At 48.3% G+C, this 20630-nt stretch overlaps 1 protein-coding gene across 1 annotated transcript in view; it reads left to right on the top strand.

Annotated features, from left to right (window-relative positions):
- Pygb (glycogen phosphorylase B) overlaps positions 1 to 20630 on the top strand; it is a 52094-nt gene that overhangs the window by 18690 nt on the left and 12774 nt on the right. Inside the window, exons 2-14 of the mRNA XM_008851180.2 lie at positions 1843 to 1944; positions 5479 to 5557; positions 7421 to 7524; positions 10164 to 10295; positions 12002 to 12113; positions 12539 to 12621; positions 13708 to 13851; positions 14383 to 14475; positions 15864 to 16010; positions 16807 to 16970; positions 17893 to 18007; positions 18961 to 19062; positions 19797 to 19944. Coding sequence (XP_008849402.1) covers positions 1843 to 1944; positions 5479 to 5557; positions 7421 to 7524; positions 10164 to 10295; positions 12002 to 12113; positions 12539 to 12621; positions 13708 to 13851; positions 14383 to 14475; positions 15864 to 16010; positions 16807 to 16970; positions 17893 to 18007; positions 18961 to 19062; positions 19797 to 19944 — 1525 coding nt within the window. The remainder of the gene's footprint in view (positions 1 to 1842; positions 1945 to 5478; positions 5558 to 7420; positions 7525 to 10163; positions 10296 to 12001; positions 12114 to 12538; positions 12622 to 13707; positions 13852 to 14382; positions 14476 to 15863; positions 16011 to 16806; positions 16971 to 17892; positions 18008 to 18960; positions 19063 to 19796; positions 19945 to 20630) is intronic.

The following is a 20630-nucleotide window of genomic DNA, read 5'->3' as shown; positions in this document are numbered from 1 at the left end:
ATATACTCTGTCCCATCTGAGCCCCTCCACCCTACCTTGTTGCCAGTCTGTCTTTCCTTTCTGTGCTGGGGATTGAACCCAGGGCTTCATGCCTACTAGACAGGTGCTCTACCTTGAGCTATATACCCAGCTTTTAAATTTTTCATTTTGAGACAGGGTCTCACTAAGTTGTCTTGGCAAGTATTCTGGGTAGCTTTAGTGTCAACTTGACACACCTGGGTTGAGGGAGCCTCAATTGGGGAATTTCCTCTATTGGACTGGCCTGTGGCCATGTCTGAAGGGCATCTTCTTGATGAGTGATGTGGGAGGGTCCAGCCCACTGTGGGTGGTGCCACCTTTGGGCAGGTGGGCCTGTGTTGCATAAAAAAGCAGGCTGAGCAGGGGCCAGAAGAGCAAGTCAGTAAGCAGCACTCCTCCATGGCCTGTGCTCCAGCTCCTGCCTCCAGGGTCCTGCCCTGAATTCCTACCGTGGGCTCCTGGATGAACTGTGACCCGCGATATATAAGCTAAATAAACCCTTTCCTCCCCAAGTTGGTAGTGATCAGAGTGTTTTGTCACAGCAATGGAGAGACAAACTAGGACAGCAAGCTTTGGACTTGTAATCCTCCGAGGTAGCTGGGTGGCAGGCATGTGCCACCAGGCCCAACCAGGCCTTACTTTGATAAGTCATGCTAGAGTGAGATCTAGTGGCCGACGGTTGCAGCTTAAATACCCTGTGCACAGGGTGGGAGGAAGTGGGGATACAGGCAATTTTTAGAGGGATAGGAAATGATTTTTAAGGGAACTCAATGAAGAACTCAGCTCTTAAAGGAATTCATTAGAAAGCTGAGCATGGCCTACAATAAAGTTGTCAACTCACAGACTGAGCAACAGTTTGTAAGGATTCTCTGCTATGCTGAGTGGGCCTGAGGGTAAGGTCGAGGGTGTGTAACAAAAATCTACCCTGGAGCTCTATAGTTACTGTCAGTCTTTATTCCTGAGGAATTAGTGTTTTGTGGTTAACAAAATGTAGAAGACTGTAAGCCATCTGGTTCCTCTTTCGGGAAATCTCATCTGGTAGCTAAGGGAACTTGGCTGAAAGTTCTCCTTGGTCCTGGGAAGTCACAGAGAACTTAGTTTTGAGGTGACCGCTAAGACCCTTTGCATGCCATAGCACCTGTCTGTGGGGTATTGATTTCTGAGCTCTTAGAACCTACTGGATCTGATAGCATTGTGTGTGGCCATAGTCCAGGTTAGTTGCATGCCAAAGCACCTCACTTAGCATGGAAACACCCCCTACCCCCTCTCACCCCCACCAGCCAATCCACCAGGCAGCCAGTATAAGCCAGACTTTACCTGGTGAGAATGAGTCCTGGGCCTGGAGCAGCTGCTGCCTGCACACCTGTTTATTGAGCACTTATTGTGGGCTTCAGAAGCTGCCCTCAGGGCTTTATATGCTTCAGACTTGGGTCATACTCCTGGGCTCAAGTCATCCTCCTGCCTCAGCTTCCAAAGTAGCTAGGCAACAGGAGCACATACCATGCCCAGCTTGCATTTAATACTTGGAAGTATTTCCTCCTTTGTAGGCTATTTTATCCCACCTAGAGCTGCGAAAACAGAACTTGCCTAAGGGCACACAGCTGGTGAGAGGCCAGCTAGGGAAGCTTTGTTCAGTCTCTAGGCTGACCTGACTCCTCAGTTCTATGCACTGCAGGGTGGGAGGAGACAGGTTGCCCTATAAGTGAGGTGCCAGTGTTAGCTTCATGTGAAAGCCCTACCTAGGTGCTTTATGATTCCTTCCCTGTTGCACCTCCTTGGTGTGGGGACATAAGGGAAACCTAAGATTTTGCTTTGCTTCCTCAGCGTATTTATTACCTTTCCTTGGAATTCTACATGGGCCGCACACTGCAGAACACCATGGTGAACCTGGGCCTTCAGACAGCCTGTGATGAAGCTATTTATCAGGTATGTTTAATCCAGTTCCTGCACAGTTAGCACCAATGTTAAGACTTTCATCCTCTAGAAATGGCGTGTTCTGACTTGCCTGGGCTGACGGGCAACATACCTCTTCCTGAGGGTGAAAAAGTAAGACTACAAGGGACTACACTACATGGACTTACTATAGGAGGACTGGATTGAATCTTCAAGCTGTGGTTTGGAAGTTTCTAGAAAATATTGTACTTCCCATTCCCATCTTAGAGGTAGGTTTTGACAATGGCATGGCCCACATCTGGTTTCCCTCACTCATCCCGAGACATCCTCCTGAACTCATTGCACCTTGTGATAGGTAAAAAGTTGGCAGAGAACGAGCGAATGGAGGCTGAGGCACCGAGACACAGATAAAAACTGTCAGCGGGATAGAGCTTTATTTCGCACAGGACACATTCCCTTCGGGGAAGGGAAAATGTCAGCCCACGGATTGTGAGCTGGGGCTTATATACGGGGGCTTCAGGGTGCAGAAGGCGGGAAATTTTTTGAGAAAAAATCAGGTGGGGGCGGGAGCAGGAAAAGCAGGGCTTGTAAACCTGGCTCTGTTCTGTCTGCCAGCCAGGATCTGGGTCAGGAAGTGTTTACTTTTTTGTCCCCCTAAGATAAGGAAAAGCTGCTGTACTAAAACAGCTCCTAAAATCTCTGGTTAACAGGCAGAATCTGCTTATCTTGTCTTTGGAGATGAAAGGAAAGGCAGGCTGCCTCTTAGAAGAATCTGCTTCCCTTGACTTCAAAGGCCAAAGTGCTCATCAGCTCAGTTCCCTTTTTCAGGCTTGAGAAATCCAAAGTGAGTGGGACCCTGTTAGGGAGTGGGGAGGCTGCTGCTGTTTGAAACTCTAATACCTTGTAGGTGTGAGAGAGGAAGAAGCCCACCCTTCCAAGGGCTCCTCATTAGAGCATTCTGAGAGAATTCCTGCCAGGTCCTTTGTAGCTTGAGCAGAGCTGTGCTTGGTAGCAGCACTGTCTGCCTAGCCTGTCTCAGCCTTCTCTCTCTTCCCTAGAACCCTGGTCTCCAGTGGGGAAGTTCTCTGCAGCTCCTCCCTGCTGGCCATGAGTGTGAGAAAGTTTTCAGAGGGTCCTCCCCTCGTTACCCCACCCTGATTTGTTCTTGCTGGGCTTAGGTACAAGGAGCTGGGTCTTGGTTGGGACATAAGTTCCCTAAGTCCAGAATGGGTGAGTCTTTGAGGACCCTCATTCCCTCTTTCTCCAGGGCTGTATTTGTCACCATTTTATTGCTATGACAAAATACTTAAGAGAAACCAGTTAAAGAAGAAAGAGTTCATTTTTGGCTCCTGGTTTCATTGGGCCTGAGGCAGATAGCATGTTGTGGCAGCCAGATCATGTGGCAGAAGAGGATGCTTCCCTCACAGGAGCCAGGAATCAGAGGGTAGGAAGGGCTGGGGGCAAGAGGCACTGTTTAAGAGCAGACCCTCTGGTGAGTTTTAACTAGACCTCACCCTATAGTCTTGAGTCAGCCTATGAATTCATCATCAGATTAACCCATTGATGAAGTCACAGCCTACAGGATCCAGCCACCTGTCAAGGCCCCACCTCTGAACACTGCTGCACCTGGAACCTCCCCATTGACAGTTGAGTCTTGGGGGACATTTCAAGTCTAAACCACAGCCAGGGTTAAGTGAAGAGCAAAGTCAGTGGCACATAATCTCACTTGGTGGGACAAACAGAACAAAAGCTTTACTCCCTGAAGTGGGAATCTCATGCTGAAAATGATCTAAGAGAGAGGTTACCCACAGGTCACTTGTCACTAAGTTCTGTTTGCTGAGTTTGAGTTAGAACATGCCTGTGTGGGTAACAGAATGCATAGTCTGAGTCACATCTTGTGTGAATTTTATAGTTGTATGAAGTATTTTGGAGGAAATACTTTTGTCTTTGTACAATTCTTACATATAGTATAGATTTCGGGCATCGTGTCTTCTATAAATATGTAATATCTGTTTTTAGTTTGTATTACAAACTAAAGTTTGTATAACTTAAGTTATAAAAACTTAAGATAGGGCTAGAGAGATGGCTTAGCAGTTAAGGACACTGAATGTTCTTGCAGAAGACCCAGGTTCGAATCCCAGTACCCACATAGCAGCTAACAACTGTCTGTAACTCCAGTTCCAGGGAATCCGATGCCCTCTTCTGACCTCCGTGGGCATTGCACAACATGGATACACTTACCTACATGCAGGCAATACATGCATACACATAAAAAAATAATAATAAATAAAATATTTTTTTTAAAAAAAGAAAAGAAAAGAAACAAGATAATACAGGTAAGCATGAAACCTTTAAACTTTGTATATTGTTTTTCTTTAAACTTTTTTTTTGAGACAGGGTCTCCCTATAACCCCAGACCTAGAATTCACTTTGTAGACCATGCTAGCCTTGAACTCACAGAGATCTGCCTGCCTCTACCTCTTGAGTGCTAGGATTAAAGGTATGTACCACCATGCCTGGCAATAAAAATACATCTTAAAGAAAAGGAAAGGAATGTGGGTTATGCACACCTGTAATCCCAGCATTCCGGAGGAATCCAAGTGTGGGGCCAGCCTGGGCTGCAGAGAGAAAATTTTTATTTATTATTATTATTTTGTCTTTTTGAGACAGGGTCTCCCTATAGCCCCAGCTGGCATGGAACTCACTATGTAGACCAGGCTGGCCTCAAACTCACAGAGATCTGCCTACCTCTACCTCCCAAGTGTTGGGATTGAAGGCATGTGTCACCACACCTGGCAAAATTTTTAAAAAAATTTTAAAAGGACACCAAAGTAATTCAATGGAGAAAGAATAGTATCTTCAATAAATGATGCTGGGACACTTGGCTGTCACATGCAGATAAGTGAAGTTTGACTTCAAGTAGACAGATTAATTCAAAATGAATCACAGACCTAGATGTGATCCTCCTGCATCAGCCTCTTCAGCATATCCTACCGGTGTGCACCACTTCTGGCATCACAGACCTAAATGTAAGAGTCAAAACTTTGAGAAGAATATATAGGACTAAATCTTCATGACCTTGGATGGGGCTGTGGTTTTTTGACATGAAAAGCACAGTCAGCAAAAGTAAAAATGAATACCTCCGACTCATCAAAACCACTGGTTCCATATTTAAGCAACATGTTAAATCTGCTACTATAAATAGTTAGCAGGCCTGACAATAAATATTTGTGGCTATTAAACATTTCTTGGGTTTTACTATGTATGTAGTCTAGGCTGGCCTTGAATTTGAAATCTTCCTGTTCATGTCCTGTGATGCCTTAAACCTCCTAAGTGCTGGGATTATAGATGTGGATACCACACCCAGGTAAACATACCTTTACTAGTTTTTGGAATACCTAAAACTTCCCATTTCTGTGCATTGATTTAACATTAAATTTTATCATTGGGTTTTCAGTCTGTAAGAAAGCAGACCCTTAGTATAAACTCTAAGATTTAAGTATCTTTCAACTTGGAAGGACAGTATTTTAAATAATATTGAAATGTTACCCTTTTTGTTTTTTGCAGTTGGGGTTAGACTTGGAAGAACTAGAGGAAATAGAAGAGGATGCTGGCCTTGGGAATGGTGGCCTGGGGCGACTGGCAGGTAATAAGGTCTCTCTAATCTGTTGGCCTGGTGGAGGATCACAGGGCAAAGACAGTGCCCCACGTTACTGCTGCCCATCCGTCAATGCAAACTGGCCTCCCTCAGGTCAAAATACTTGCCATCAGTAGAGAAAAATGGAAAGCATATGTTGTCCTTTAGCCAGGGCACTTTGTGCTTAACATGAAGCTGTGTTGGTCAGCCTTGGGTCAGTGGTACCAAGGAAGTTCCCAGCATGCCCACCACTTTCTAGGACCCAAAGCCAGTGCCTTGGGAGTGCTGCCTACATGCAGCGAGGCTGCAGCTCCAACAGAGCGGCTGATGGCTCCTAAAACAAGGCCAAGTCTTAAGCAGTGCCGCTTTCTCTGGCTACTGCATTTGAGAAGTGATATTTTCTGTTTTAGGTATTTTTGCAGACTTTTTGAGTAGAGTGAACTAGGTAAAGAACAGGGAAGCTGATCGCAGTCTGGCTTTAGGGTAGGGTGAGGGAGGAAGAGTGTCCTGGCCCAAGTTCTTCCATACCTAGACCTTTTATAAACTGAGATATGCCATTTTATAAATTGCAATATGCTCTAAAATGTATCTGTGTGTATAAGGAGTATATTTTCAAATTTTGACCTAAATTCTTTGAGATTTATAAAGTAACATGTTTCTTTCAAATAAAAACTGTACAGGAATCTACAGAAAGAAAATCTACAGAAAGGAAAAACTTGCCTTGCCTGCCCAATCTCCACCCCGCCTCCACAACCTCCTCCTCAGCCCTGGCTTTGGAGGTGGGGTACTTCCCAGGTGCCCCCTGCTGCTGGGGTTTCAGCTACTCTGCATCCAGCCTTAAAACTTGTCACTGTCCCCGTACTGCCTTGTCCTTGCTCATTAAATGCGGAGCCTGTATTCCTTCCTGGCTGGAAGCCTCAGCCTCCCCACCTCTCCACCTCTCCCCCATGTTCCTTAACCCTCTGCAGCAGCCTTGGGGCCTGCCGGTGAACTGGCCTCTTATCTCAAGGTGGTCCCATCTCTTCCTTTGTACTCATTGCAGTGTGTTCATGTCCTGTGGTGCCAGCCACTCTTAACACCTGCTCTATGTGGCCTATACCTGGATGCTTCCTTCTCCCCTTCCAGCCTCTTCTGTGAATTCTTGTGAATCCACAATGATTTGATCTGGCTTGTTTTCTTCTTGGAAGAATGAGTCCAGGTCTTCCTCATCCCTCTCGCTCAACAGGGTGCCCAGCATCCAAGTGTCTGCATTTAATGAACTGGACATATATTTTATTGACTAGTATTCCATGTGGAGTCCTCCCTCTCTCCCTTCTTCCCTGTTTGCCTCCTCTCCCTCCTTTCCTTGTGATGCTCAGGATGAACTCAGCGTTGCCCATGCCTGATAAGTGCTCTGCCACTGAGCTGTACTCCAGCTGCCACCCCTTTAAGCTAGAAGTTTAACACGGCTTTCTTCTGTGTTCAGCATCTTTGTTTAAAACATTGCTTTTATTTATTTCTCAGAATTTTTGATGGGAACAAGGGCTTCTTTGGTGACATGCCCCATTTCTGTGTCTGATTCCTCACCTATGAATACTCAGATGTATCCCTATTGTCAGCTATGGATTTAAATAGAATGTGCAGAAGGCTGGAGACCTCTTGCCTCTGTGCATGTTTGAGAGCAAGCTGGGGACTTCATCATGATCTCTGAGATTCCTCACCTTCACCCCCTGCTCTCAGGTTAGGGGACTCCAGTGTTCCCTTTTGTGAAACCTGAGGTGTCTCTGGTCACCACTGACTCCCTGTCACCTCATCAGCCCTATTCTGTTGAAATTTTTGTGTCTACAGTCTTGGTTCTTCTGATGGTCTATGATTTGTGATTGGATTTTTCAGCCTGCTTTCTTGATTCAATGGCCACCCTGGGCCTGGCTGCATATGGCTATGGAATCCGCTATGAATTTGGGATTTTCAATCAGAAGATTGTCAATGGTTGGCAGGTGAGTGAGTTTAGGTGTCTCCACTGATTTCCAGTTCTCATTCCTACACAAAAGTGAATGCATACTCTTGGAGTTCGGCTGTCTGTGCTCCGCACTCCCTGAATAAAGCCAGCTGCTTCGGTTCCGGGGTCCTGGCCAGGCTAGTTCTGTGTGAGTCTTTTGCAACATTTTCTGTGTGGTGATAGGGAAGTCTGGTGGGAGGACACATAAACCCTTCTAAGACTTCAAGAGACTGCAGGGAGCCACCAGCAGTGTGGGCTAGGACACCATGAGTTCTGTGCTGGTGTTTGGGATGCTTGAACATAGGGCAGGCGGTAGCACTGCTATTTATGCTCTGGGACAGTTGAATAGTTAGAAAAGCAAAGCTAGGTGTGGTGACTGCTGTCATAATTCCAGCCCTTCAGAAACAGAGGCAGGAGGATCATCACAGGTTGGAATCCAGTCTTGTCTACATTGTGAGTTTCAGGCCAGTCAGGGCTGCATAGCAAGACCCTGTCTCAAAATAATGGACTAGACTAGAAAAGAAAGCAATTATTGTAGCTTTGGTTCCTACCCTTTGTCTTCACTCCCAATACCAGTGGAGGGTGGCCTGCTGTGGGGTTGGAGACCTGATTTTCAAAGCTCAGTGATAGTGGTCCTTGGGGAAAGCAACCTTCAGTGTTAGAGTGCCAAATTGTAGCCAGGTGAGGTGGTCAGGGCCTCATTGGTGAAGAGGACCTGTCCTCAGCCAGGTCTAGGGAAGACACAACCGAGGCACTTGAAAAGAATGGTTTGGTTGATATCATTTGGGATCAGCCATGGTGGGACCTATGAAACCTCAGCACTCACAAGGTTGAAGTGAGAGATCTCAAGGTTAAGGCAAAGAAAAAAAATTTTTTTTTAACCTGAAGTCATAGGTAAAGCAAAAGCTGGACTTGGGTTAAGGTTTCTTTTACCACATCAACATTTGTTTTCTCTGAGGTCTTCCACCTTCCACCTCTTACCACTTCCTCAAAAAGTTTGGATGTCAAGTGAGTGAACACACAGCTCACTTTCTATGGGATCCTCAATTTTTTTGTGAGTGGCTTTAGCTATAGCAGAAATCAATGTGGACAGTGGTTGGATAGCAACAAGTGGCAGACGGGCTGCAGCCCTCTGAGCTCTCTGGTGAAAGAACAGAGAATGGGACCTAAGGGTTGGCCTGCTGCCTTTTACATTTAGGAAGGTGCTACATCCGCAGATGACTTAGGATTACTCTTCAGGGTACAGCAGGCTGTGCTACTGAAGAATCTCAGTGATAGACTACTGGGAAATGCTGCCATAAAGTCTAACGACGGGATCAGTCTCCATGCACAGAAAAGTCCTCTTGGGAATAAAGAGATGCATGGTGAAGCCACCTCACCTTCTGAACACCCCAGAGACTCTTCTCTAGTGGTTCTTCTACTTCTGTGCAAGAACCATTTAAAAAAAAATTATTTCAGAGATTATGTAACTCAGTTGATGGGTACTTGTCTAACATGCTGTTTAGAGAACATGCCGCTTGGTCCAGCGGCAGCATCCTCTACTTAATGTGTTCTATGCCTTCCTGTTGGCTGCCTTCCCAGCCACAGTATAGCCCATGGTACACACAGATTTGCAGTATGTTTTTTGCTTTTTGTTTTGTTTTAAGATAAGGCCTCAGGTAGTGCAGGCTGACCTCAAACTCACTAAGTAACCAAGGCTGGCCTTGAGTTCCTGGTCTTCCTGCTTCCACCTACAATTACAGGAGTGTGGATAGCACCATGCTTGTTCTGCACTATGACTTTCCTTTAAAAAATATTTTTGTTATTATTTTTATTTTATATGTATGAGTGTATTGCCTCCATGTATGTAAGTGCGAAGCCTGCAGAGGTCAGAAGAGGGCATCAGATCTCCTGGAACTGGAGTTATGAACAGTTTTTGATAGTAACTTTTTTCCCCCAAGCAGTAGGTTTTTACTGAATTTTTTTCTTTCTCCATTTTGTGTGTGTGTGTGATGTCCATGTGTGTATATGCATTTTTTGGCATGTGTGGGGACATGTGTGTGGGTGTGCATATATGCACCTGTCTGCCCGTGCATGTAGTGGACTGAGGTTTATGTGGCTAATCATTTTCTTCCTTATTGATTCAGACGGAGTCTTCCATCAAACCTAGAGCTCATTAGTGTGGCTGGTCGTGCTAGGCAGAGTGGTTTAGGGGTGCCCTGTCTCCACCTGCTGAGGCTGGAATTAAAGGAGGGTTGTCACATCCGTCTATCATCAACATTGGTTCTGAGCATCTGAATTCTAGTTCTCTTGCTTGCTCAGCAATTGCTTTAACCACTGAGTCATCTCTCTAGCCCCCTTTTTAACAGCTACTTTATTGAGGTATAATGTCATTCTTGACATATTCAGAATTGAGTAACCAACCTTATCTCTAGAACATTCCCCTTCTCATTTATTGTCAGAATGTCTTGCTGAATTTTGTAGGACTTTGTTACTTTAGTAGTTCATGTGGCTTGACTAGATTGGAACTTTGAACTGGATGTTTTGGTGCTAGACACTGTGAAGTATCCACATGTGCATGCCCAGGCTAATAGCAGGGTGACCCTGCTGTCACTGTCTCCTCCATATTGAGAGCTTCCTTCCTGGCTGCCCCTCCAGGTTGAAGAGGCTGATGACTGGTTGCGCTATGGCAACCCATGGGAGAAAGCACGACCCGAGTACATGCTGCCTGTGCACTTCTATGGGAGAGTGGAACACACCCCTAATGGTGTCCTGTGGCTGGACACACAGGTATGGAGGCCCAGCCCAAGGGGCAGGCTGCAGTTGAGCAAAGGGACTACCCTGAGGGGCTTAGTTGTTACCGACTTCATTGTGAGAGGAGGGGCTTGCTGCTTCCTCAGAGGACTTAAGGAGGATTTATTTTCCTCATGCTCCCAAGTATTTACACTTTGATGGGTGCTCTCCTTGGAGTGGAATACAAAGCACCTAGCAGAGCGGTTCTACAGTTCAGCCTGTGCCGTGTGCTGAGGAGTAGCTGCCAGAATGTTCTTATGCTACAGATGACAAAATGCTAGTGCTTAGTGGTAAGCTCAGAAACGTGTCCTGATGAGGAGAAAAAGCACTGGCCCCAGGGGGATGAGAACAGCTCCCAGAAAAATCATGGAGCACTGACTACTGCTCCATGGTTCACTGTAGTGTCTGAGCTGGCTGAGCCCCTGGTGGGTGTGCCAGGCCTGGGCTGGCCCCTGTGTGATGCTGGCAGGGATATGCAGTGCAAGAGGCCAAATCTACTCTAGGGAGCACACACCTTGGTCACTGGAGGAGGGGAGGGCAGGGAACAAGAATCTGAGAGCCTCAGTCATCCATAATGTAGAAGAATGAACAAACATGGGAACCAGGCAGCTGGGGCAGTTGTGGTAAGTTCAGGGAATTCTCTGATATTCTGGAGCATCATTTTAAATAAGGTACCTGGAACTACAGCAGTCTAGACTCATGTTTTGCAAGCCAAAAATACCATAAAAAGTTGTTTTTAACCTGAAAGAGCAGAGAAGGGGATCCTATGTTCTAAATGTGTGTGCTTGCAAATGAGTGTGTCTCTGTGTGTGTGTGGGGGGGGTGTTGGTGTGTGTGGTGTGTGACGAGGGTCTTGTCTCTGAAGACTGTGGGGTGGCTGGACTTGTCCTTCGGGTGGATGAGGACATGTAGGGCAGGAGAAAGGCTTGACAGCAGATACTAGAGAAAGGGAACACTGGCATTAATCCCATGCTCACTGTCCTTTGTGGGTGTCAGAGCTAAACTGGCTTTGGGAGGCAGCTTGACTGAGCCTGGCAGGAAGGGAGCATGCCAGAGTGGCCATGTTTCTGTCAGAGTTGATTTTGGTCCATGAAGGGTAGGGGTCAAGGCACCTGATAGGAGGAGACCTGCCAAAGATATTGGGACATGGGAACAGATACCAGTAGGAGTTAGTCAGATTCTGGGCTTGCCACAGCAGAGTGAGTGAGGAGAGCATGGGCATGGGGAGAGGGGGAGTGGCTCATGCTATGGCACCTTGAGAGATCCAGGACTCTTCACTTGATGCCAGTACTGAAGTAGGTAAAGCTGGGAGGCACAGGTGTGGCTCGGGAAGGTATCAGAGCACACTGCCAGCCCTCTGAGATGGCTCATTGTCAGGATGACTATAGCACCCTGGGTTCAAGGGCACTGTGGCAAGGGCTCTGGCAGGTGAGTGTATTCAGCAGAAAGGGGAAGGTAGGAGAGCATGGAAGGAGGAGGGTCAGGTACCTGTGAGGAGGCTAGAGCTGTCCTGTCAGGGGACCATGGCCAGGCAGGAGGGGTTCTTTGCTAACTCAACCTTCCTCAGAGGGGAAGGGAGGAGAGGATGGGAGCAGGAGGGTCAGGTGCCTATGGGGAGGCTAGAGCTGTCCTGTCAGGGTACTGTGGCCAGGCAGGAGGGGTTCTTTGCTGATTCAACCTTAAATGTGCTTTCTCATGGTTAGGTGGTGCTGGCCATGCCCTACGACACCCCAGTGCCCGGCTATAAGAACAACACCGTCAACACCATGAGGCTGTGGTCTGCCAAGGCACCCAATGACTTCAAGCTGAAGGATTGTAGGTTCCCACCGTGGCCACTGTGCTTTTGTTTGTTTAGATGGTTTATCCAAACACTGGCCCTTACCACTCCTATCCATTTCTTTACACTTTCTGCTGTGGGTTATTGTGAAGCATGTGGTCCCTTGCAGCTCTCTTGTGAGCATGAGGCAGTATGGACATGATGTGAGGGTGCAGCCAGCCAGGGTCATAGTCATTTAGACCATATGTCCTCAAGAAAAGGACTGGGGGTTAGTGGTGTACAGTAGGAGTGAGGTGCTGTGGGAGGGACTATGCATCCTTCTGTAGGGGTGAGATGAAGATGACAGTGGCCCAAGGCAGATCAGCCTTCTTCAGGAAGCTGCTGTGCAGCCGTAGTACCCTCCCTTCACAAGGCCCGTGGGCCCCAGAGGAGGCTTTGCTGACTGGGCACTCTCTCTCCTTAGTCAACGTGGGGGATTACATCGAAGCTGTCCTGGACAGGAACTTGGCTGAAAACATCTCCAGGGTGCTGTATCCCAATGACAACGTGAGTGACTACTGTGTGCAACCCTTTTTCAAGTATAGACTAATGAGCTGGAGGTTGAGGCGTTCAGCAGAACCTGTTGTTGACCCGACAAAGGCTGTGAGGTGAGGCTGTATGTGTGGCTGCCAGCAGCCCTACTGCCCCAATTGCATGCAGCTCTGGGCAGTAGTAGATCAGGCTACAATCGTTGATGATGTCCAGCGAGCCTGTCTATATTGTTCCCCTTGAACAGACTCACAGAGGCTCTTGGTCTCTTCTCTCCTGGGTCTGGTCAGAGACTCCTCAACTCACATGGAGAATGCTATGTGTAGAGCATTGGATCCAGGCAGCCTGTGAATGCTGCTCTGCTGTGCAGTGTAGTTCCCCAATGGTTGCATGACCCATGTGTCCATGGGAATGGCAGCACCCATCTTTCAACAGCGTCTGGACACATTTGGAGCATGTTAGGACATACCTGTCACATGCCAGGCAGTGGTCACAGCTGAATTTTCTGCAGCCACCTGGATTTAATGGCTAGTGGCTTGTTATTATCCAATAAGAGCTCTTGTAGGTCAATGGTGGAACATGTGTTTAGAATGTGCAAGGTCCTGATTTAATCCCCAAAACATGAAAAAACAAACAAAAACCCACTTGTTGAAAGTGGCCTATCTTGGTTGGTTGTGCACTTTGGAAAGTGAACTTTTTCTTTACTTTTATTAAAGTTATCTGGACATAGTAGCAGAGGTATTGATGCTGCAGGCCAAAACCAGATGCACCTGACCTAGGAGACTAGGCACAGTCCAGATGTCTGTCCTGTGTACTGGTTCTTAGTGGTTTTGGCACTCCTCAAACCCAGGCCTGTCCCTCTCATCAGTGGATAGACACCTTGTAATTAGGTGGCTTATGCTGTCTGCTCTTCGTCCCCTCCCTGCCTGTCAGGCTGGGTTTGACCATGTGTGACCTCCTTCCTGCCACCTGAGTTAGGCATCTGACCTGGCTCCCTGGTGGGTTAAGTAGCTCCAGGGTGGTAGGGGCAAGCAAATGCAGGGCCCCTCTAGCTTGTCAGAGTTGCTGTGGTTTGGTGGGTGCTGCAGCAGTGCTGTGTTGCAGTTCTTCGAGGGGAAGGAGCTGCGGCTGAAGCAGGAGTACTTTGTAGTGGCTGCCACCCTCCAGGACATCATTCGCCGCTTCAAGTCCTCCAAGTTTGGCTGCCGGGACCCAGTGAGAACCTGTTTCGAGACGTTCCCAGACAAGGTCTGTGATTGAGGCGTGAGCTCAGTACCACAGGGACGGGATGTTCTCAGACCTCTGCAGTCTCTTCCTTGTTTGGGGAGGTGTGGAAGCAAGATAGCAATGTGCCCTGGATCTCAGGGACTCTTAAAGGGCCGGCACAGCTCTTGTGTGTTAGGAAGGCCGCTGTGAAAGGCTGTGGCAAAGTCCAATGCATGTGGCAGGCTGAGTGTAGCCATCCTAAACAAAACTGTCACATCTGAGATGAGGGGATAGTGTCCTGAGGGGACCACATATCCTGCAGCCCCTTCTATACCTGCTCAGAACATGGCTGCACACAGATCATAGCTGGTTACAGGTCACACCTGCCTGTGGGTCATGGCTGCCTATAGAGCAGTCAGCACCCTCCTGGCCCCTCCTTCAGGCCCCTCTGCATTTTTATGTTCTTCAGAAGTGGGCTGCTTGGCTGGTTCCTTCATACCTTGGCTTCATACCCACTGACTACTTTGGGTGCCAGGAGTGGGGCACCTGAACAGAACCTCTTGTGACCTACAGGTGGCCATCCAGCTGAATGACACTCATCCAGCACTATCCATTCCTGAGCTAATGCGGATCCTGGTGGATGTAGAGAAGGTGGACTGGGACAAGGTGAGTGCAAGAAAGGAAGATGGTCTCTTCCCTGGATGAAGATCAGGTCCTTGGTAGACCTTAGGCTATGCCAGCCATAGTGATACCAGGCTGAACTAGTTCTGGGAAATGGGGCCTTTCCCCCAGTCTCAGAAGATGTGGGGATTCACTCTTGAGAGTACTGGGGCACTGTGGAGGGTTCTGGCCCTAGGAGGTGAATGCCCTGTGGGATGGAGACAGTGGGGACAGGAGAGACAGGGACAGGATTCTTGAATGTATTTTCTCGAAATTTGGTGAAAAAACCTAGAAGTGGGACTGGAGAGATGGCTCAGCAGTTAAGAACACTTCTTGTAGAAGACCTGAGTTCAAGTCCCAACACCCACATGGCAGCTAACAACCATCCGTAGCTCCAGTTCCAGGGGATCTGATGCCCTCTTCTGTCCTCTGCAGACATTGCATAACATGGGTGTACTTACACACATGCAGGCATAACACTTAGACACATAAAAATAAATAAATTGGCTGGGCATGGTGGCGCACACCTTTAATCCCAGCACTTGGGAGGCAGAGGCAGGCGGATCTCTGTGAGTTCAAGGCCAGCCTGGTCTACATAGTAAGTTCCAGGACAGCTGGGACTACAGGAAGACCCTGATTCAAAAAGGAAAAAAAAAAAAACCCAAAAACTAGAAGTGTTAAGCTTTATGAAATATACTAGTCAGGTATGGCGGCACACACATATAATTACAGCACTCTGGAGGTTGAGGCAGGAAGATAGCAAGTTCAAAACCAGCCTAGGGTACACACAAATAAGTCTGTAGTGTTCATATTTATAGACTTGATTTAGTGGTTCAGTTTTCTTTGGTCCTTGATTCATTGGGATAGCAGGGTTTTCTTGATCAAGCTTTAACTAGATCAACAGAAAACCACAAGGCCAGTTTCTTGTTTCATTTGTAGAAACCAGAGTCCTGCTCTGGCCTGGGATGGTGTACACACTCTCCTTGAGGGTGTTCCCTATGGCAGGTCACCTGTTGTCCTGGCAGTTAGGGCAGGCCACATGATCATAAGAGTCCTCTGCATTGTAGGTGTCCGTTCGATAGAAACCAACAGAACTCTGCTCCATTATTGGTTCACCAGCAGCAGAGGGTTTACGAAGAAGAAATTTAAAGGTTATTGTCAGGAAGTGGAGTCAGGAAGCAGGGTCATTTGTGTGTGTTCACATGTGTAGGATGTCAGAGCTGAGTGGTCATGTCAGTGTGGTGTCTAGCCTGGGCGGATCCACAAGCTTTGAGAAGGGAGACCAGACCTGGAAAGCAGAGAGCAGGGATGGGAATGAGGTTCTTCCCTGGTAGGTCCAGGGTGTGCCACCCTACACATCTGTATCTAAACAAGCATGCTATTCTCAAATGTAGGCCTGGGAGATCACCAAGAAGACCTGTGCGTACACCAACCATACCGTGCTGCCTGAGGCCTTGGAGCGCTGGCCAGTGTCCATGTTTGAGAAGCTATTGCCACGTCACTTGGATATCATCTATGCCATCAACCAGAGGCACCTGGATGTGAGCATCAGTGCTGGGGGTGCGGAGGGGGGCAGGCATCACCACAGTGGTTCTCATCCTACGTAGGAGAGGAAGTGCTTTACTTTGGGAGCTAAGGACTGTGGCCTGGCAGAACTCCTGTTTGCCCTGTACCTGACATCTGCTATGTATATGAGAAGCTTAAATGTAGATCTTTTTAAAAAGGTCTGTTCTGAGCAGGCCTGCACTGGGGGTACAGAACCTGTCTGTTCTTCTTTGTTATCTGCAGAGAGGATGGTGGTACATGGCCAGAGGGAACTCAGGTTTGGGGTAACTCTTACACTTTTGTGTGCATGTGGTGCTGGGGATGAGCCAGGGCCTCATGTGTGCTGTTGTAAGCATTCTAGCACTGCGCATATCTCAGTCCTTTCATGCCTTCTTTAACCTTTTGGTGAAAGAGCAGCTGAGAATGTAGTTGAATGTTGCTCAAGCCCAGCTTCCTCTTGTAAACTGGGTGGGGTTTCCCTACCCGTCTGGTGTCCTGACCTCCTTAGACAGAATAGCTATATAGGCCCCAGGCCCAGCACAGAGTCGTCCCTGGGTGAGGTGTGTGATTCAGGGCTCCTGTGAGTGCATCTGAGGCAGTGTTGATTGAGGACACTGGGCTAAGTGGCCTGGCATGGGGAGTACTGGTGTGCAGGGCTAGGTGCAGCAGCCCTCGGACTTGTTTGACAGTAGTGAAATCTCCAGTAGGCATGGTGGGCTATCCCCTGGCTCTGGGGACCCCAACAGTCACTGTGGGATATTTAGTCTCTCTGCCCTGTGTTTTTGGCTTTAGCACGTGGCTGCTCTGTTTCCTGGGGATGTGGACCGCTTGAGGAGGATGTCTGTGATCGAGGAAGGGGACTGCAAGAGAATCAACATGGCACACCTGTGTGTGATTGGGTCCCATGCTGTGAATGGTGTAGCAAGGATCCACTCAGACATTGTGAAGCAGTCTGTGTGAGTGAGGGTCTCATCCAGGCTGAGGCACCTTCTTCTTGACCCCTAGCCCAGTTCTAAATTCTACTACATACACATTACCAAGGTATGTCACACAGCTCCACTAACTCACTTGTGGGTATGCTAATGCAGCCCAAGGCCCCTACCACATCACACACCAGTACGTTCACAGGTGACTTAGTGGTGACATTGGACAGACTTCTCTGCTGCCACTAGTCATCCTTTCTTGTTTTTCCTGCCTCCTTGGCCTGTCTTAACTACTAGTGCATCTGCTGCTGGCTGCTGTGGATGTCTCACCTGGAGTTGGATGTCTAGGTCCCATCAGAAGTGAGAGATGTAACACAATTAAGAAATTCCTTCCTTCCTCCCTCCCTCCTTCCCTCCCTCCCTCCCTCCCTCCCTTCCCCTCATCAGATGAATAAGTACCTACTATGATTGCCAGTCAAGCAGCACCCAGGGTGAGGGGGCCTTTCAGCTATGTCAGCCAGTGTGGAAGGCCTCCTGTATTCTGGGACTTGGCCCAGAGCTTGTATATTTATTCCCACACCAAACTTCCAAGTTGGGTGTTTTTCTAGTCTATGGGTATGGAAACGGAGCCTGCAGTCCTGAGGTCTGTAGCCTGCTCAGTCTTCACTCTCATCACCTGGACAGTTTCCCCTAGATCTGTCTGGAAAACAGTCAAGTTCTAACCCCTGGGACATTAGAGTCTCACAGACCCGCAGCCACATGTGGTAGACATGTGCTGCTTTGTGCTGGTCCCATAGCTTTCAGTGATGGTAATTGTTCTGCATGGTTCAGAAAATGAAACAGCTAGCTGAGCTTAAGGGCTTCTCAGAAGTTTCCTGAAAAGCTCTCATATTCCCTTGCTTGCCTGGTTGAAAATTCAGTACTTGTGGTAATTCTCTGCTTTCTGTGCTTGTAGCTTTAAGGATTTTTATGAACTGGAGCCAGAGAAGTTCCAGAATAAGACAAATGGCATCACACCCCGGCGGTGGCTATTGCTGTGCAACCCAGGGCTGGCGGACATCATTGTGGAGGTGAGCACCTGGCCTGGCCTTGTATCCTGTGGAACAACAGATCAGAGTCTGCAGGAGCAATGGGTCACTGCTTTAGCAGTCACTGAGCAGGATCACCAAGCCCTTCTCTGAGTGGCTGTTGAACTGGTAAGAATGTTTCTTGCATGTTGACTAGAAGTGACCCCTGGACATGGGTCTTGGTATACCATACTGGTCCAACTCTGGCCGTGTGCCAGCTCACAAGCTATCTTGGGCAACTAAGTGGCAGCCACTAGCCTAAGAGAGGGGACTAACCATGCTGGGTACGCCATAGCTGTGGAGGTTTATGTCCCCAATCACAGGCCTTCATATACAGAGTCCTATGCTGGAATCAGGACTGCAGGGCTACTCTTGAGGGATGTGCCTAAGGTCTCCCTTGAAGGGCACTGTTCTCCGAGGCTGCTGTGGGAAGACTGCCTACTTGGAACTGTGGTCAGGGAGGGCTCCCTTAAGAAGCCAGGGAAGCCTGTAACAGCCATTCTGGGCACAGATCTGGTGCAGTGCCAGTGCCCTCTAGTGGTCTGGAAGGCCAGTGCAGTGTGCATGCAGGACCACGTGGTAGATAGTCAGGGGAGATCAGTCAGTGGAAAGCACACAGCAGGAAGACCCTTCATCAGATGCTCTGAAAACTGCTGCTACTGCTGTGTGGAGAAGGAAGAAGATGGCTTCTTTGTTCATGGTGGTAGAAGGAGAGAGAAAGCCCTCTGTTGATCCAAAGCATCACTATGACAGCCAGTGATAATGGGAAGTAGGGACTGGTGAGGCTTGTGAGTTTGTGTCCTCATGGCTCTGTAACTGTGGGTGTGAAGGGGGATGGCATGAGGGCCCAAAGAGGCAGGCAGGTCCCAGGGAAGAGGGGTAACAGATGGAGGACAGCCCTTTGAAGGCTGAGGCTTGGTGAACAGAGCCCACATGTCCTCTTGTGTACTCTCTAGAGAATTGGGGAAAGTTTCCTAACTGACCTGAGCCAACTGAAGAAGCTGCTGCCACTGGTTGATGATGAGGCCTTCATCAGGGATGTAGCCAAGGTCAAGCAGGTAGGCCTCTTGGCCCTCAGGTCTCCAAATGGGGAAACATTTGTTCAGGTCACATGACAGATGGGTAAGTGTATTACCCCCATGCAAGCTGTGACTTCACCCTGCACCTCCATTGCGGCAAGTATGGAGAAACCTCTGGAAGTCATTGGCAGGATGTTCCACTTCCACCAGGGAGAACTGAGGTTGTGGCCTCTGTTAGACCCTAGCCAGGTCACTGAAGTCTCTAACTCAGAGGAACCTAAGAATGTCCCTACATGGTAGCATCTGTCAGGGTCATTGGTCTCAGCATTTCTGGGGCACCAAGAAGGCCTGTCTTGGGTGCCTGTGGCAGTGTTTCCAAGGCCCAGTTCTCCATTTTAGTCTTTTTGACCACTTCTCACTCTGCCTCACCCCCAGCACCCTGCTTGTGTTCCCTGCCCGCAGGTCATGCTGGCAGTGCCCTTTATTATGCCCCCGCCCCATACACACAGTTCCAGGTTTGCACTTGGCTCTCATTTTTCGTTTATTTCTGTATGACCAGCACATCCATTGTCATTGTCACTCATGTTTTCCTATGCCATCTGCCAATGCCATCTCTGCTCCCAGCTCTGGTCTCTGAGCCCTCAGCCTTTTCCATGCTGGTTCCTAGTGAGACGCAGGTGTTCTTAGGCGGGGTGGAAAGTCAGAGTTGTGGTGAGTCTGGGATAGCTTGCAGGCAGCTCCCGTGACTCTGTCACCTGTCCTCTCTTTCTCAGGAAAACAAGCTGAAGTTCTCTGCCCTGCTGGAGAAGGAATACAAGGTGAAGATCAACCCTGCGTCCATGTTTGACGTGCATGTGAAGAGGATCCATGAGTACAAGCGGCAGCTGCTCAACTGCCTTCATATTATCACCCTGTACAACCGTGAGCACACACGAGCCCCTGAGCCCATGGTCCTCCTGCCTGCCTTCCCTCCCTTGAGAGCCACAGCTGGCCCAGGGCTCATTCCTGCTGGCTAGCTGATCCTCTGACACGCCCCCCCCCCAACCTCTCTCTTACATCTTTGGGTGTATGTGATGTTTGAGCAGTGGCTGGGTTTCCGAGTGCTTGGTACCAGAGCCTGAGGTTTGTGAACAGGCAAGCCCTGAAGCACTCAGAAAGGCCCATGGAGTTGTGAGACCACTGTGCAGGCCAGGAGTAGTCTGTCGAGCCTTAGTGCAGTTGGGACTTTGTTGTGTTCCAGGGGAAGGTCCTATGTTCATTTTAGCTTTGTTTTAAGCTTATTATTTCTTTCTTTAAAATTTTTATGATTTTTTTATTTATGTGTGTGCGTGTAGTACCTGCACGTAGGTAAGTGCACCCGTGTCGTGCAATGCCCGCAGAGGTCAGAAGAGGCTGTTGGATCCCCTGGAACTGGAGTTAGGGACAGTTGTTAGCTGCCTTGTGGGTGCTGGGATTCAAACCCAGGTCTTCTGCAAGAACAGCCAGTGTTCTTAACCTTAAGCTGAACCATCTCTCCAGCCCCCTTAAACTTATTATTTCTGTAATGAATTTTGCCTGATTTGGAAAGATTGTGTTTATTAGAGGTATTTTATGTGTACGTAAAGAAA

This window comes from Nannospalax galili, unplaced genomic scaffold (genome assembly GCF_000622305.1).
Source record: "Nannospalax galili isolate Female #2095 unplaced genomic scaffold, S.galili_v1.0 scaffold1626, whole genome shotgun sequence".
Classification (NCBI taxonomy): domain Eukaryota; kingdom Metazoa; phylum Chordata; class Mammalia; order Rodentia; family Spalacidae; genus Nannospalax; species Nannospalax galili.
This window is presented reverse-complemented; position numbering and strand designations above follow the sequence as displayed.